The sequence below is a fragment of the Megascapheus bottae genome, chromosome 21 (assembly GCF_031878675.1).
Source record: "Megascapheus bottae isolate mThoBot1 chromosome 21, mThoBot2.hap1, whole genome shotgun sequence".
NCBI classification, from domain to species: domain Eukaryota; kingdom Metazoa; phylum Chordata; class Mammalia; order Rodentia; family Geomyidae; genus Megascapheus; species Megascapheus bottae.
Window position 1 is genome coordinate 14978445 of NC_143529.1, and position 17693 is coordinate 14996137.

At 41.4% G+C, this 17693-nt stretch overlaps 2 protein-coding genes and 2 non-coding genes across 4 annotated transcripts in view; 3 read left to right on the plus strand and 1 right to left on the minus strand.

The window, feature by feature from the left end:
• Window positions 1-11519, minus strand: part of Ndufs1 (NADH:ubiquinone oxidoreductase core subunit S1) — a 35829-nt gene extending 24310 nt beyond the window's left edge. Inside the window, exons 1-8 of the mRNA XM_090354676.1 lie at window positions 11419-11519; window positions 9989-10053; window positions 9033-9130; window positions 5565-5672; window positions 3053-3129; window positions 2021-2102; window positions 1799-1929; window positions 712-897 (exon numbers count right to left, since the gene is read on the minus strand). Of these exons, the coding sequence (XP_090210802.1) occupies window positions 712-897; window positions 1799-1929; window positions 2021-2102; window positions 3053-3129; window positions 5565-5672; window positions 9033-9130; window positions 9989-10049 (743 nt within the window). The 5' untranslated portion in view covers window positions 10050-10053; window positions 11419-11519. The remainder of the gene's footprint in view (window positions 1-711; window positions 898-1798; window positions 1930-2020; window positions 2103-3052; window positions 3130-5564; window positions 5673-9032; window positions 9131-9988; window positions 10054-11418) is intronic.
• Window positions 11520-11975: 456 nt separating this feature from the next.
• On the plus strand, window positions 11976-15553 carry Eef1b2 (eukaryotic translation elongation factor 1 beta 2). Its single transcript, XM_090354677.1, has 6 exons — window positions 11976-12141; window positions 12640-12762; window positions 13445-13571; window positions 13870-13936; window positions 15084-15209; window positions 15314-15553. Exons 1-6 carry the CDS (start codon window positions 12062-12064, stop codon window positions 15466-15468), a joined length of 678 nt encoding a protein of 225 aa, XP_090210803.1. The 5' UTR covers window positions 11976-12061; the 3' UTR covers window positions 15469-15553.
• LOC150048677 (small nucleolar RNA SNORD51) lies at window positions 13703-13782 on the plus strand. The gene has a single exon (XR_016539187.1). It is a non-coding gene; the product is annotated as a small nucleolar RNA SNORD51 (small nucleolar RNA).
• LOC150048678 (small nucleolar RNA SNORA41) lies at window positions 14840-14973 on the plus strand. Its single transcript, XR_016539188.1, has one exon. It is a non-coding gene; the product is annotated as a small nucleolar RNA SNORA41 (small nucleolar RNA).
• Window positions 15554-17693: the final 2140 nt, after the last annotated feature.

A 17693-nucleotide genomic window follows, 5' to 3' on the forward strand; every position in this document is an offset into this window, starting at 1 on the left:
CAGTCCAGCAAGAAAGGGCACGAAAGGGTGTGAAAGAGATTTTTTTTGTCTAATTAACCACCAGAAAACTAGATATGGAGCTATGGCTCAAATTGGTAGAGTGCTAGCCTTGAGCAAAAGAGCTCAGGGACTGCACCCATGCCCCAAGTTCAAGCCTCAAGACCCAACATACTCACACACAAAAACGATAAACTGGCTAAAATCTAACATTTCTACATGGTCAAAACTTCAAACACAATAAGAAGTGAGACTATACATTAAAAGTATCAAAATTTTAGAGTAGGTGAAAAAAAATATGCTTAAGTACTTAAACATCATCTCCAAGAAAACTACAATTTGTACAAGTCCATCCTACCCTTTAATCTAATTCCTTTTCTTCAAATAAAAGAATGTTTACAGGGACTACTGGGAATATGGCTTAGTGGTACAGTGTTTCCCTAACATGCATGAAACCCTGGGATAGATTCCTCAGTACCACATAAATAGAAAAGGCTAGAAGTGGTGCTGCACCTCAAGTGTTAAGAGTGCTAGGCTTGAGCAAAAAGAAGCTCAGAGACAGTGTCCTGAGTTCAAGCCCCATAGCTGCCCTACCCCCCCAAAAGAATGTTTACAGACCAACCTGATTAAAATTTAGAAAGACAAAAGTCACAGAACCTTTTGAATGGCAGTCAAAATAGAAAAACAAGCTGACCCAAACTAAAAGATAAATACCTTGTTTCCCAAGGTCGAGCAGTAAAGGCATAGGGCTTAGAGGTCAGGGCACCTACAGGGCAGATATCAATGATATTTCCAGATAATTCAGACATAAACATCTTCTCTACATAGGTTCCAACTTGCATATCATTTCCTCTGCCTGTTGTTCCCAAATCATCTACTCCTGCAATCTCACTTGCAAACCTATAATATAAAAATTTATCATCAAATGGTTGGGTCTAGTAAAGCTATTTTCTAGTCAAAAGGATAATTTTGAAACTATAAAAAGACATTAGTTTCAATGGCAAGAATAGTCCAAGTATGAAATTCAACAAATCATTGCTTTTAACTTAAGGTATAATATACACACAGAAAACCATACAAATCATATGTATATGTTTGGCAAGTTATTACAGAAAGAATGCTTGTAGATAATTAATTTTAAAATCAGACTGAAAGTTGATATTGAAAGTGAACAACTAAAAAAAAAAAGCCACCACAAAGAAACAACAACAACAAAAATCCATTAAAAACAGCTCATTCTGCTACTAGAGTTGTCATCTTTTTTCTTTTTTTCTTTTTTTTTTTGCCAGTCCTGGGCTTGAGCTTAGGGCCTGAGCACTGTCCTTGGACTTTCTCAAGGCTAGAACTCTACCACTTGAGCCTCAGCACCACTTCCGGCTTTTTCTATATATGTGGTATCAAGGAATCGAACCAGGGTCTTCGTGCATGCTAGGCAAGCACTTTAACCACTAGGCCAAATTCCAGGCTGGTCATCTTTTTTCTTTTCTTTTTTTTTTTGGTTGGTCATGGGGTTTGAACTTTGGGCCTGGGTGCTGTCCCTAAGCTCTTTAGCTCAAGGCTAACACCCTACCACTTGAGCCACACAACCCCACTTCCTGTTTTTTTAGTGATTAATTGGAGATAAGAGTCTCATGGGCTTTTTAGTGCCCAGGCTGGCTTTGAACTGAGATCCTTGGATCTCAGCCTCCTGAGTAGCTAGGATTAGAGGTATGAGTCACAGCTAAAGTTGGCATTCTTTCCATAAATTTTAGGAATAGTAAGTATCCAATAATATTCTGGAAGATAGAAAGACAAAAAGTACCTGATGCACCGGGTACACTGAATGCATCTAGTCATAATGGTCTTTACCAATGGCCCAATGTTCTTGTCCTCTACTGCGCGTTTCCCCTCTAAAAACCGGCTCCTATCACTTCCAAACATCATGGATTGGTCCTTAAGCAGATTAGGAAAGAATAATGAAATTATTCTAATAATGAAATTAAGACAAGACAATCAAAAAGATTTACAAAGATCTGCCAGATACCTGAAGATCACATTCTCCTCCCTGGTCACAAATAGGACAGTCCAATGGATGATTTGCTAGTAAGAACTCCATTACACCTTCTCTGTATGAAAAATTGTAAAAAAAAAATGACACAAATAGCTACTACTCAAAAAGACTTATTTACATAGGCTATTTAAATAATCTTCACAGACACTTTTTTATAGTTACTATTAGTTTTATATTTGTTATAGAAATGGCAATCTATCATTCTAGTAGGAGTCTAAGTACACAATGTAGAAAATGTTAATAAGCATTAAGAATAAAATGTACAGATTCTAGGAAGCTCTAATTTTTTTTTTTCAGTGTTGTGGATCAAGTCCAAGGCTGTTGGATGCTAGGCAAATGCTCTACCTACCATTCAGCTTTACTTCCAGCCCTGAAATTATGAGTTATTTTAGCATAAATCAGGTATACAGGGGTTCTGTTTTAACAATTCCATTCATGTATACAAATGTACCCCAATCAAACTCACTATGTCACTCTCTCTTAACTCCCCTGCTTCCTTCTTTTTAGAAGGATTTCAATAAATTTTATTATTCTATTTTTACATCCCAACCTCTTACAATATTCATCTTAATATTAAGTCTTCATTTATTCCACTCTCCTATAGCTAATCAACTCCCAACAAAGCCTGTTTTAATTTTCCTATCTTTTTTGCTCAGACAAAGGTAGAAAGGCCCTATCGCAAACATAAAATAAAAATAAAAGGTCTGTAGGTTGGGAGTTTAGTTTAGTGGTACAGTGCTTGCCTAGCAAGCATGAAGGCCTAGGGTTGATTCTTCTGTACCACATAGAAAAAGCCGGAAGTGGTGTTGTGGCCCAAATAGTAGAGCTCGAGCCTTGAGAAAGCCTAAGGACAGTGCTCAGGACTGTCAATAAAAAAATAAAAGGTCTGCAATTATAGCTCAAGCGATAGAACTAGGAATGCCTGTCAAACCTGTAATAAAGCCTATGATTCAATCCTCAATACTGAAAAAGAGATAAAAGAAAACCTACTACATTAGTAAATACCTGGCTTTCTTAGTTTTTTCTGAGTTTGTCAGGATATTCCAACCCTTCATTACTGGCATGGCACAAGCAGCTACAACCTAGAATTTGAAGGGGAAAAACAAAAAGTTATATAAATATAAGCAACCAAGTGTGCAGAAAATTCAATTATAGAAAAGCATTAAATTATACATACTTTTGTTTGTTTGTGTTTGTTTGTTTTTGCCAGTCCTGGGCTTGAACTCAGGGCCTGAGCACTGTCCTTTGACTTTCTCAAGGCTAGAGCTCTACCACTTAAGCTTCAGCACCATTTCTGGCTTTTTTCTATGTATGTGGTACTGAGGAATCAAACTCAGGTCTTCGTGCATGCTAGGCAAGCACTCTACCACTAGGCCAAACTCCCGGCCCCAAATTCTATATACTTTTAAAACCAGAGCGTACTTAGAAAAATTTTAAGTCTCCATAATCATAATGTGCTAATCTGACCCTTCATCTTATAACAAAGAAATAAAACACTGCTATGGTTGCATGATGACCTATCCCTAAGAGTCATGTGCTGAACACTTCATACCTATCTAATAGCATTGAAAGGTGGAGGGATCAGACCTTTAGAAGATGCAGTCTAGTGAAAGGTAATTGGGCTATGAAAAATTGATCTGATTCCTCAGAGAAATTAGGTCCATAGGATTAAGCTAGTTCTCATGATGGGTGCTGGTGGCTCATACCTATAAAAACTAGTTAGTTATGGTTCAAAGCCAGTCCAGGCTGAAAACCCCCATGAAACCCTTATTTCCAATCAACTAAGAGAAAACCAGAAGTGGGGCTGTGGCTCAAAGTTGTAGAGCAAAAGCCTTGAGCAAATGAACTTGGGGCGGGAAGTGGGGGTAGGAGGTGGGAGGGGCAGAGTTTGGCCTAGTAGTGGTAGAGTGCATGCCTAGTATGCATGAATACCCGGATTTGGTTCTTTGGTACCACATACAGACAAAAAGCCGGAAGTGGTTTTGTGGTTCAAGTGGTAGAGGTAGAGGTCTAGACTTGAAAAGCCCAAGGACAGTGCTCAGGCCCTGAGATTAAGCCAGGAATAGCTAAAAAAAACAAAAAACAAAAAAAACAAAAAAACTCAGGGACAGTACTGCAGTTCAAGCCCAATCAATACCCCCACACACACCCAAAAAAGGAAGGGGAGGGCTGGGAATATGGTTTAGTGGTAGAGACCTTGCCTAGCATGCATGAAACCCTGGGTTTGATTCCTCAGCACCATATGAACAGAAAAAGCTAGAAATGGCACTGTGCTCAAGTGGTAGAGTGCTAGCCCTGAACAAAAGCAGCTCAGGGACAGTTCCCAGGCCCTAAGTTCGAGCTATGTGACTAGGAAAAAAGTTAGTTCTCATGAAAATGAGCTTTTATGAAGCAGCTAGAGATCCTCAATAGAGGCCAGCTACGTAAATCAGCTATTTTACAAAATAACCTCTCCGGTATTTTATTATAGCAAAATAACAAAGAGTAGATTAATTTCTTACTCTGCTCTACAACAAAACATTAAAAAACTACTGAGGAGGCTGAGATATAAGGATCATGGTTCAATGCTACGCTGGGCAGGAAAATCCATGACTTTCATCTCCAACTAAAAAAGCCAGAAGAAAGCTGCGGCTTAAGTGATAGAGTGTAATCTTTGAACAACAAAGCTTAGGGACAGTGCTCAGGCCCTGGGCTCCAGCCAGAACTGGCAAAACAAACAAACAAACAAACAAAAACCCCCAAAACAAAAAAACCAAAACCCCAATAACAAAAAAAACTCCAACAACAACAAGAAAAAAATGCTTTGAGCTTTTCACTTGGCATCACTGGCTTATGCCTATAAACCTGGCTACTCAGGAAACAGATCTGAAGATAGCTGTTCAATGCCAGCTGGGGAAGAAAATCTGTGAAACTCTTATCTCTATTAAAAGAGCCCAAGTGGTACACATTAGCCTTGAGCAAAAGAAGCTCAGGGATAACATCTAAGCCCCAAGTTCAATTCCCAGGACTGGTACCAAGAAAAAAAAAAAAGAAAGAAAAGGAAAAAAGGTGATTCATATCTGTGATAGTTCTAGCTGCTTTCAGATTTAGATGAAAGAATCATAGTTCAAGGCCAGCCCAGACATTTAAATCTGAGCGACTTTTATCTCTAATTAAATGAAAAACAAGCTAGCTCAAGTGGTAAAACACCAGCCTTGAGCTAAGCCAGAGTGTGAGGCCCTGATTCAAGCCCTGGTATCAATGCATATGTGTGTGTGTGTACACACACATACCCATGCCCACCCCCACACAAATCACCTTTAATTTGTAGATGTTACCATTATATGATACTTATGTTAAAAAAGCATATCTATAACTACATTTTCAGTTCTTAAATGAAACCCACACACACACAAAAAAAACAAAACATTGAATTTACAGAGATGATATCCTCTATAACAGCACTGTAAAGGTTTGCTAAAAGATTTAAAGTCTTCTACCTTCTACAATATGCTGTGGAATTCTATATATCAGGTACCTTGGGAGCTTTCTCGATTTCAACCAGGCACATCCGGCAGTTTCCAGCGACAGATAATCTTTCATGATAGCAGAATCGAGGGATCTGCATGCCAACCTTCTCACAAGCCTAGAAGACAAAGGAAAAAACATGACTTTGCACTATATTAACTTGATACAACCATACTGTTGATTAACTAGAAGGGGACAAAAGAGGCCCTCATATTGGTTTTTTTTTGTTCAGTTGTGGGGCTTGGACTCTGGGCCTGGGCACTATCCCTGAGCTCTTTAGCTCCAGGCTACCACCCTACCTCTTGAGCCACAGCACCACTCCCAGTTTTCTCGTGGTTAATTGGAGATACGAGTCTCATGGTCTTTAGTGCCCCGGCTGCCTTTGTACGGCGATCCTCCGATCTCAGCCTCCTGACTAGCTAGGATTTCAGGCATGAGCCACTGCACCTGGCTGACTGATACTTTTTTTTTTGGTTGGTCATTGGACTTGAACTCTGGGCCTGGGCACTGTCCCTGAGCTCTTCAGCTCAAAGGTACCCCCCCTACTTCTGGAGCCATATTGCCACTTCCTCATATTGGTTTTATCCATAAATATTTCTCTTTCTCTCTCTCTCTTTTTTTTTTTTGCCAGTCCTGGGTTTTGAGCCTGATCAGGACCTGAGCACTGTCCTTGAACTTTCTCAAGGCTAGAGCTCTACCACTTGAGCCTTAGCACAACTCCTGGCTTTTTTTTTTTTTTTCTTCTATGTATGTAGTACCAAGGAATCGAACCTGGGTCTTTGTGCATGCTAGGCAAGCACTCTACCACTAGGCTAAACTCCCAGCTTCTCAATCTACTTTAACTTCAGTTTCTGAAGAGACTTATCACTTTCTTCGCTTTTGATTTCAACCTACCAATCTAAAGGTACCTCAGAAAATCTAAGGTAACCAGCATGCTTTCACCTTATGTAGAAGGAAGTAAAGAAAGCATCATTCTGAGTGCTGGGGCTGACTTTGAACCTTGATCCTCAGATCTCAGCTTCCTCAGTAGCCAGGATTACAGGCATGAGCCACTGCACCTAGCCTTGCTTTGGCTTTTTGTGAGTTAACTAGATATAAAATTCTCTCAGACTTAAAAAAAAAAAGAAGAAGAAAGCACCATTCAGTGCTGAAGGCTTCTATGTTTACTTTCGATCATTGTCCACAAAGGCTTCCTCTTCAAACTCTAATCATACCCAGACTTCCTCCATGTGTCCTCTGGGCTCCCTTCCTTTCCCATACGATCTAGACAGCAGCATGTAGTTTTGTCTTTGGTATGACATGTTCCACTACTGTACTCACATTCTCCCTCGCTCAGTCTCTTGCAAGTTTCTGTTTTCCCGAATAAGGAAAGTTAAACCTGCCCCACCAATTATCTCCTCTCCTTTTCTGTTATTTCATTTAACTAGAATACATATGTTTATATATTCTAGTTAGGTCTTCACCCCTCAGCTTTTACTGTGAAGTAATCTTGCAGTTTCCAGTATTTTTCCTATTTAGTCAGCAAAAATATTTATTAAGTTCTCATGTGTCAGATGCAACAGGCATAAAGGTAAACAAAACAAACATCAACACCCCATGTTTACATATTGTATCATTTACATCTAGGCCTGCACTTGCAGGTACGGCCCTTTAAGCTTCAGGCTTAAATAGATATTTAGACATGTACATTCAATAGACAGCTTATTTTCCCCAACATACATTCCTTAATAAGCTAAAACAACAACCAAGAAAAAAAAAAAAAGACATCGTTTCCTTAGTCATCTATTGTTCCAAGGCCTGTTTATCCTTCCCTATTCTCTCCATTTTGTTTTCATTCATACTACTACTACTAGTATTTTAGGATTTTTAAAAAATTTCCTTCTCTGAAAATACAATGTAATCTTTCTTTACCTTCTTCACTTTTTCTTCTTTCTAGATACCAACTTCTAGGTCATAGCCAAATTACTAAGTAGCTATTAAATTTTCTTGAATTCAGGCCTGGGCACTGTTCCGGAGCTATCTGAGCTACCTTTTATTTTTTTTCTCTTTTCCCCCCTCAAGGCTAGCCCTCTACTATTTGAGCCCCAGAGCCACTTCTGGCTTTTTCTGTGGTACTGAAGAATTGAACCCAAGGCTTTATGCATGCTAGATAAGTACTCTACCACTAAGTCATATTCCTCTCTACTAAGTTCTTTAATTAGCAACTATTTTATTTCATGACCATATCTGTGTCAATTACTTGATATCCTGTCATCTCACCTTTTACTAATACCAGGTTTTGTTGTTTGGTTTTTGCCAGTCCTCAGGCTTGAACTCAGGGCCTGGGCACTGTCCTTGAGCTTTCTAAAGATGAGCACTCTACCACTCGAGCCACACCACCCACGTCTAGCCTTTTCGGTGTATCTGGTACCAAAGAAGTAAATTCGGGGCTTTATGCGTGCTATACAAGCACTCCATCATTAGGCCCTACTCCCAGTCTTTTATACCATGTATTATTAAAACACATTTTAAAGATTCCTGAACTTAAGCATGTTTTACCTAATTACTTTTTCTATAAAAAATGCATTATCATCTTCACATATAAATATACCTTTTCATCATTGGGATCAACTAAGATACCACTGAAAACTCTTTCTACCAACTCTTATGTCAAAACATTTTCCATTGTACCTTGAACACAGTTCTGTTACATATTTAGTACTTACATATGTATTCCTGGGAGATAGTCCAGAAATAAATGCTAAAATGAACAATTTAGCTCTGTGATAACCTGCAGATGGAATGAAGCACCACTTCTCCATGACCAAATTTGTTATTTCTAGAGAAATTAAATATTTAAGGTATGAATTCAAGAAAAGATTGCCCTTCATACACCTGCTTTATAGAACATAGTCATAGAAATGTCGTTAGGAAAAAAAAAGTATATAAAGTGAAAAGGACCAAGAAGGCTCAAAACAAATTAAAGTTACTGTTTTACAAACTGACCTATGACAACTAGCAATTTATTTATGGTAATTTCAATTTTCTTTTTCTTTTTTTGCCAGTCCTGGTGCTTGATCTCAGGTCCTGGGGATAGTCCTTGGGCTTTCTCAAAGCAAGTGCTTTACCACATGAACCAATGCACCACTCTGGCTTTTTCTGTGTATGTGTTACTGTGGAATCAAACTCAGGGCTTCATGCTTGGTAGGCAAGCACTCTACCACTAGGCCACAACTACTGGCCCTCAATTTTCTTAATGCGTGTCACTTGGAAGATGGAAATAAAAACCAAAAAAAAAGAAAAAAAAGTTTCATGGTATATAAATGATTGTTCACTTTTAAATATCAAGATTGAAAATTCAAACTATTTTCATATAACTTTACTATCTATAGTTTTTTTTTTAGATATAAATAAAGGGTGTAAAGGAAATAAAGTGCTTTTTAAAAAGTCAGAAAAAGTGCCACGTATATTCACAAGTATAATTAAAACATGTGCTTACTTGAAGGACAGTAGTTCCTGGTTCTACCATGACAGACTGACCATCCACAAATACTTCAATCAAGTTGCTTGCTGCTGTTGCAGTTGTTCGAACTGACCCTAAAAATAATGAGTTACAAAACAAATTAATGAAGATGTACTTCTTGAAACTGAGATTAGTAGATTAACTATACATAGAATTTTCTTCATTTTATACTTTCTCTAAATCCAAACTTTTAAAATAGTGAATTATGAAAAAAGCCTTTTCAGTCTTGAGTATTAAATGGAATATGGTCATTAAAACTGAGAAAAAAGTAATTTAAACTGAGACTATTAATACCACTTTTCAAAATAAAAACGACCATTGTTGGGCCAGAAGTTTGGCCTATTGGTAGATTGCTTGCCTAGCACGCACAAAGATCCAGGTTTGATTCCTCGGTACCATGCATAGAAAAAGCTGGAAATGGTGCTGTGGCTCAAGTGGTAGAGCTCTAGCCTTGAGAAAGCCCAAGGACAACACTGAGGCTCCAAGTTCAAGCCCCAGGACTGGCAGAAAAAATAAAATATTATAAGATGATCATTGTTATTGACATACATATTGATACTAATTTTTGTAACTAATGTAAAGTTTTATTTTAAAAATTATTCTGATAGCCGGGAGCAGTGGCTCACGCCTGTAATCCTAGCTATTCAGGAGGCTGATCTGAGGATCAAGGTTAAAAGCCAGGCTGGGCACAAAAGACTTTTATCTCCAATTAACCTCTAGAAAACTGGAAGTGGGGCTCTGGCTCAAGGGTAGGGTGTCAGCCTTGAGTTGAAGAGCTCAGGGACAGTGCCCAGGCCAGAGTCCCCCCCCCTCCCCCCCCGCCAAAAAATATTCTGACAACTTATTATAGGTTTAGAATTTGTGAAGAAATATTCCATGGACCTATAAATTTACAAAGATAAAGTCCAATAGTCATTAAAACACAAACTCACCATATCCTTTTGGAGAACTGGAAAGGCCTACTAAGGCCCTTCTAACAGGTATCCTTAACATATTGCTAAAAATAAAATAAAGAAGAGTCATATTACAATAGGAAAACCCCACCTTATTACAAACTTTTTTTGTAGTTTTGTTGGGGGTTGTTTAGTTAAATGAGGTCTTATAATACTTCTTATACATTGTCACTGAACAATCCCAAAGCCTAATGTTTTCCCTCAAATACAGTAGTTGAGAGTGCTCAGTCTGAGACATTAACTTTTGCTAGCTATATCATCAGCTAAGAAGCAGTACTTAATGCTAATACAATGGATTGGGCAGGATTGTTTTACAATTATAACAAATGATGAAAAACTTAAAAGTACTATGATATAGTTGGCATACGACTCTAATCCTAGTACTCTGAAGGTTGAGCAACACATTTTGAGTTTTAGGTCAATCTGGGGCGTATTGTGAGCATCTGTCTCACAATAAAACAACCACCAAAAACATGTTGTATAATAAAATAGCTCAATTTCCAGAAAGAGAAGACGTTCAAAATCAACAACGGATGGGCTGAGGGTGCTGCTGAGAGGTAGACAGCTTGTCTAGCACGTACAAGTCCCCTGAGGTTCAAAAATCAGCATCCCCAAATTAATAAATCAAAAGCCAGCATTTTAGACAAATGTAAAATTTTAATATTTGTCTCCAAGACAACATAGCAGTAGCGTTCACTTCAGACAGGCGATATATGTGTTACTTGTTCAACCTCCCGTACCAAATGGGATTACACAGCTCCAACATAAAAAGATGGATGTGTGGGCTGGTGATGTGGCTTAGTGGGTACGCTGCTTGCCTAGCATGGATGAGGCCCAAGGTTCGATTCCTCAATACTACGTAAACAGAAAACGCCGGGGCTGTGGCTCAAACGATAAGAGTGCTGGCCTTGAGCGCAGCGCAGCTGAGGGACAGTGTCCAGGCCCTGAGTTCAAGCCCCAAGACTGGCAAAAAATAAATAAATACATACATACATACTTGTCAAATGTCTTCCCCCCACCCCCACCCCAATTTCCCGCTCCATGAAACGAGAGGCCGGGGCGATTGCTAGAGCGACAGCCAACGAGAGGACATTCGGTTCCAGGGGCAGCAGCAGAGGTGGCGATCTGGAGGAGGCGCTCCACGCCGGCGTCCGGGGCACGGGTGACAGAAGGGGGTGCAGACGCCTCGTCCTCCTCGCCGGGGACCGCTCCGCTTTCCCCGCGCGGAGGGGAAGGGAGCCTGCACCCGGACCCAGGCGGAGGACCCTCCCCGCAGAGGTGACGGGAGGCGGGGCCCAGCCAAGGACAAGAGGAGACAGAAGTCGCGCGGACCCAAAGAAAACCGTCCGGCCAAGAAATAAAACCTTCCGCCGAGACACCTCAACCTTTCCGCTTCAACACGACCTCACCTTCTCCCCGGAAGAGTCGAGGCCGCCCGCCAGACGCTTTTAAGTTCACGCTGACCCCTCTCAGAAACCCGGCCGCTATTTCAAGATGGCTGCCTCGGCTTCTCCCATCAGCCGGAGTCCGGCGAGACGGAAAGCCAGAAGGGACTAGAAACTCGGGGTTCGACCATTCGGCCCCTCCCATCCGGCGGACGGCGAGTGGGCGGGGAGACGGCGAGGAGGAAGTCTAGGACCTGCAGTTCCGCCGGAAGTGGCTGAGACCCCGGAGGCCGAGCGTCTTCGGTCATCTCCGGCACTCGGAGGGGGCGGGCCTCTTTAAACTTTTCAGAATCCCGGAGATACCTTTTTTTTTTTAAGACATGCCGCTGTTTTATAATTTTCTTCGGAACGTACGGGGAGTCCTGCGGACGGGTTGTGGATCCCTGAGTTCCGGACGCCCGATTTGGCTTGAAGGAAGTGGTGCGGCTCCTTGACCTTTAACCTCCCGCCGGCGCGGCGGGAAACGCCTCCATCTCTATATAAGGAATTTTCCGGCCGGCTTGGACCCTTTTTTTTTTTTTTTTTTTTCCCCTGCCTTAACGCGAGGCGCGGGCTTGTCTCGCTCTTTCTCTTCGCTGCTACCCAGCTCCCGGACACACCCGCGGCCATGGGCTTCGGAGATCTCAAGAGCCCCGCGGGCCTCCAGGTGCTCAATGATTACCTGGCGGACAAGAGTTACATCGAGGGGTGAGCGGACGGGGCGGCTGCCCGCGCGGGCCGGGGGGGACGGGGCCACGTGGCGCAGGCTCGACCGGCGCCCGGGAAGGAAGGCCGGGCCCGGCACGCTGGGATTCTCCGGGGCCTACGTGCTAGTCCAGCATGGCCTGCAGCGAGGGGCAAGCGAAGAAGAGTTCAACTGCTCCCCCTTTTCCTATTTTTTGGGGTTCCATCGGGTTTCGCCAAGTCTCTTGTCTAGTTAGTCGAGCATTAAAGAAGAGGGGCTGCGACCTTAGAGATGTCCCGAGGAACAGGCATTCCTCCGAGAAAGCCCCTCGACCTCCATAGATGGTCTCTGATCTTAAGCAGCTCCTCATTAAATACATCTAAGAAGGCTTAGGCAGCCTGCTAGTAAAAAGGTGTGGTCCCATTAATTACCATGTCGTCGAGTGTAGGGTGCGTCGAGGTTGATGTCCTGTCATTTCTTCCAAGGATATATGTTTAATTGTTCTTGTGTCTTATCCCCAGGTATGTACCCTCGCAAGCAGATGTGGCAGTTTTTGAGGCAGTCTCCGGCCCGCCGCCTGCCGATTTATGTCATGCCCTACGTTGGTATAATCACATCAAATCCTATGAAAAGGAAAAGGGCAGGTAAAAGAGTCCTCGTGTTCACTTGAAGAAATAGGGAGAACCTTTCAGGCTTACAAGAGTGTACCCCCATTACTTATTAGGACATTGTAAATTTCTTTGTGATCTTAGGCCAAGAGACTGAACAGAACAGGTAGGAGGACATGGGCGGCAGCAGTTCAGCTTTACCCACATTACCTTGCCAATGTGCTTCCACCCTTATGGGAGGAGGCACAGTGTGAAAAGACGGTGGCTCATTCGTTTCAGTCTAGCCAAGAAGGGTGGAAATTTGGGAGAATGCTCACTAAGACTGGAACTGAGTGAGCATATTTAATGAGGTCTTAAACAAGTATTGATAGAGTTCATCGTAGTGAGTTTTGATTATAATGTCTTACATGCTACTAATGTTTGTTGGGTAAAGAGTTAAGACAGCAGGGTGCAGTGAGTGGTTCATGCCTATAATCCTACCTACTCTGGAGGAACTAAGCTTAAAGCCTGCCTGGGGCACTAAAGTCCATGAGATGCTTACCTCCAATTAACCATCAGAAAGCCAGAAGTGCCATTGAGGCTCAAGGGGTAGGGTGGTAGTCTTAAGCTGAAAAACTCAGGGAACTCCAGGCCCAGAGTTCAAGCCCCATGAATGATTTTTTTTTTTTTTTAAAGAAAAAGAGTTGGACAGGTAATTCAAAATGATTTTTTTTTTAAGCCTGCCTGGAGTGAAGAAACCTTTGGGCAAGTATGGCCCTGCCAGTGTGGAAGACACCACTGGAAGCGGAGCTGTGGAGAGTAAAGATGAAGATGACATTGATCTCTTTGGGTCTGATGATGAGGAGGTGTGTATTTTATGAGGAGGGATTTTATCTAAGGAAGTAAATTAAGAGGCAAGTTATCTTTGTGCATAAGCCATATTACTTGGATTTGAACCCTGGCTTCACGTTATTTTCTGCTTCTTAAAAAATCCTCACTGGTTACATGATGAATAAAATCAAATCACCATCTTTCGGCTGAGCCTCATGATGGATTTGCTTTTTTCTGATTAAACTGGTTATTTTTATGATCGCTCTTCTAACAGCTGTAAGCAAAAGAAAAAAACACAGCTTTGTTGAGGTTTATTATATTCTTTTTGCACAGGAAAGTGAAGAAGCAAAGAAGCTTCGGGAAGAACGTCTTGCACAGTATGAGTCAAAGAAAGCCAAAAGTAGGTCAATTAGTAATTGTTCTCTTCATTCTTTTTTTTTTTTTTTTTTGCCAGTCCTGGGGCTTGAACTCGGGGCCTGAATACTGTCCTTGGTGTTGGTTTTTTTTCAAGTCTAGAGTGCTACCGCTTGAGCCACAGCACCACTTCTGGCTTTTTCTATGTCTGTGGTACAGAGGATTGAACCCCAGTCTTAGTGCATGCTACTATACTAGTAGGCCAAACTCCCAGCCTTTTTTTTTTTTTTTTGGTGGGATGTCATGGTGCTTGAACTCTGAACCTGGGAACTGTCCCTGAGCTCTTCAGCTCAAGGCTCCTTCCCTACCCCTTGAGCCTCAGCCCCACTTTCCCTTGGGCTTTGGTGCCTGGGCTGGCTTTGAACCACGATTCTCAGATCTCAGCCTCCTGAGCAGCTAGGATTACAGGTGTGAGCCACCCAGCCCATTTCATAGTATTTTTCAAGCATTTTTTTTTATTAGGTCAAATCTATCAATTTTTTTGTTATCATTTTGAGCAGTCCTGTGGCTTGAACTCTGGGGTCTAGCTATTGTCTTTGAACTTTCTTAAGGCTGACATTCTACCACTTCAGCCACAGCACCACTCCTGGCTTTGTCTGTGTATGTGGTACTGAGGAATCAAACCCAGGGCTTTGTGTATACTAGGCAGGTGCTCTACCACTAGAGCTGTCCCCACCGCCACCCCCCACCCTTTTTTTTTTTTTGGTAGGTAATGAGACTTAACTCGGCTTAGGTACTGTCCTTGAGCCAAGCCCCACTTCCCAGTTTTTTGTTTTTTTCTAGAGGTTAGTTGGAGGTAAGTCTTTTGTGCTCGAGCTGGCTTTAAACATTGATCCTTAGATCTCAGCCTCCAGAGTAGGATTACAGGTGTGATTACAGTTCCTAAAACTTCCACAGCTACTGGTCTGCAGCTGCTCTCATGATAACAGTTGTGGCATTCCTCTGTGGGAAAGAAACTGTTACACAGTTAAACACTTCTTTCTTAGCCAAACAGAAAGAGGGCACACAGTGTGACAGACAAAATGTATTTGTAAATTTTGTTTATGGAGAAGATCCATTCCAAAACAGGTCATTTTGGGTTATGGTGGGGGGGAATGCTACTTAAATATATAATGCTGTTCTTACTTTTCTAGAACCTGCACTTGTTGCCAAGTCTTCCATCTTACTAGATGTGAAACCCTGGGATGATGAAACAGATATGGCAAAATTGGAGGAGTGTGTCCGAAGCATTCAAGCAGATGGCTTAGTCTGGGGGTCCTGTGAGTTTAGCTTTTGTATTTTGAAATGAGTGTTTAATTTGTGTACATTCTCAACCTTTGCCCCTCCACACTTTTCTAAGATTTTTTCTTAATCCTATTTTTAGCTAAACTGGTTCCAGTGGGATATGGAATTAAGAAGCTTCAAATACAATGTGTAGTGGAAGATGATAAAGTAGGAACAGACATGCTGGAGGAACAGATCACTGCTTTTGAGGACTATGTGCAGTCCATGGACGTGGCTGCTTTTAACAAAATCTAAAGTCTTCCCCAGATAATTGCATTGAAATAAAAGTTTGAAAGATGAGCCTTCTTGCCTGTTAAATAAAGGGTGGTGTTTTTGTTTTGCTGTGCGGTGCAATTATTACTAAAGCTTTGCTAATATCGGCTTTGTTTTATGGAAATGAACCTGGTTCTCATCTTATTGTGGTTGGATGCCTGAGGCCATATCTTCTTGGTTTGGCTTTCATATTAAATATTGATCAGTTATGCAATTCTGTCCTAGTTAGTGTTGTCTTCAGGTTGTAATCAGGTAACTGAAAAATTAACAGGCTTCACCCGAAAATGATGTGTTTGCATTTGGTAGCTAGGCAGCAGTGTCAGGGCTCCTAACCAGCCCAGAGGGGTGGCTTTTCAAAACTGGCAATAAATTAGAACCACTTAAACATGTTCCAATATGCTGCACTGTGACTTGGATTGTTATCCTGGGAGAAACACTTAAGATACACAGGGTGCTTGAATTTGGGGTATACACAGCTATTTGTTTTTCATGGTGCTTTGATTGAACCGAGGGCCTTGTGCTGACAAGTGCTCTATCGTTAAGTTTCATCCTCAGCCTTTAGGTAGTAGCTTTTTGTAAATTTAGAGCTTGGAAATCTATAAAGTTTTGTTTTTCCCTAAATTTTTGTTTGGGGTTGGTGTTAACCTTCGCTATCAAACAGACCCAACCTAGAGAGCAGAAAATTTGCAGGTTGTTAGGGAAGCCAGCAGAGGGCAGCACTTCATTTTCTTTCTGGAAAGCCAGAGCCACTTGGAAATACAGGAAATGTTATCAGCAGAAGCAGGGTAATGGTCTTAATTCTCGGACTAGTGTTTATAAATATGGGAGCAAAAATTAGAGATATGTCTTTACACATATGCATTCTCTCTGAAATGACTGAGATTGGCCAGCCTATATGCCATCTGGACATTAATGTTTGAATTCCCACACACAGTTGAACCTAGTTGGAATTTTCCAGAAGCATTTACAGTGGTATTATAGGGAACTGAAGATAGACACGAATGTTTGGACACTTAGCTCAAGAGCTAGAATTCTATGTACCTTCCCCTAAAAGCCAGTGCAGGCCTGCTTTAGCCAATATAAACTGGCTATAAAAGGATTAGAAATTTGTACTTTACTATCTTGAAGCTCAGGCCACCCTGAAGGGCCTTGAGCTAGAGCCACTCAGCCTTTCCCCACCCCCAGGCCTCTGCTGTTTGCATCATTATACCCCAGCTGGGCCTTCAAACAAAGAGAGAAAAAGCCTCCCCCCAACCCCCCTCATTTGAGTTCCTAATTCAGAATTGTGAGGAACGGTATGGCTTTTTTAATTAAGGTCTTTATTAGCATATATTAGTTCTACGAGGGGGACTTCATTGTGACATTTTTCATACATGCATACAATATACTCTATTAACCTCCCCCCCATCACTCTCCCTTATTGCCTCTTAAAACAATTTCATCAGACTTCATTGTTCTGTTTTCATATATGCAAATAAAGTACTTCAACTTAATTCACCCGCTCCTCTCCTGCTGATGCCCGTCTCTCAACAGAGCCTGTTTGGTTTTTCTATCCATTTAGTGTATATTAATAAATTATTGTTTTAAGCAACTAGATTTGTGGGCAGTTTATTAAGCAGTTAACTAGAAGTTCTAACTACTATACCAAGCTAATTCATAAAGGTGTATGCGTAGATTGAGTAGACATTTTAAAAAATAATTCACCATATGTGGTTATCGATGGCTCCTACCTATAATGCTACCTACTCAGAAAGTAGAGGTCTAAGCCAGCCCTGGCAAACAATCTCCAATTAACCAGTGACAAGCCAGAATTAGAGGTGTGGCTCCAGTGGTAAATTCCCCCTGTAAGCCAAGATTCATAAAAATAAGTAGGGTTACTTGTAGAAAATTAAATTTTTAAGCAAATACATTTTAACATTTGAAATTATGTCTTTTTTGGGGGGTGGGGGGCTAGAACATGTCTGAACTGAGGGCCTTGTTGTAGACTACCACTTGTGCCATGACCCCCACTCTTATTGCTTTAGGTTTTCTAATGGGGTCCCAGTTTTTGCCATAGAAGGCCGTGGACCAAGATCTCATACCTGTGCTTCCCAGGCAGAAATGTGGCATGCATTCCTGTGCCTTGTTTTGTTTTGGAGTGTGGATGTGTGCCTTAAAATGGAGGTGCTCCTAGCATTAGAGCCAGGGTGCCCTCAAACTGCCATCTT

What these genes read in the sequence shown, in the direction of transcription:
- Eef1b2 (XM_090354677.1), top strand. Translation starts at nt 12,062, where the DNA reads ATGGGCTTCGGAGATCTCAAGAGCCCCGCGGGCCTCCAGGTGCTCAAT. An exon ending in TATGAAAAGGAAAAGGGCAG is followed by an intron (nt 12,763 to 13,444) that starts GTAAAAGAGTCC and finishes TTTTTTTTTAAG; the next exon opens with CCTGCCTGGAGTGAAGAAAC. An exon ending in TGAGTCAAAGAAAGCCAAAA is followed by an intron (nt 13,937 to 15,083) that starts GTAGGTCAATTA and finishes TTACTTTTCTAG; the next exon opens with AACCTGCACTTGTTGCCAAG.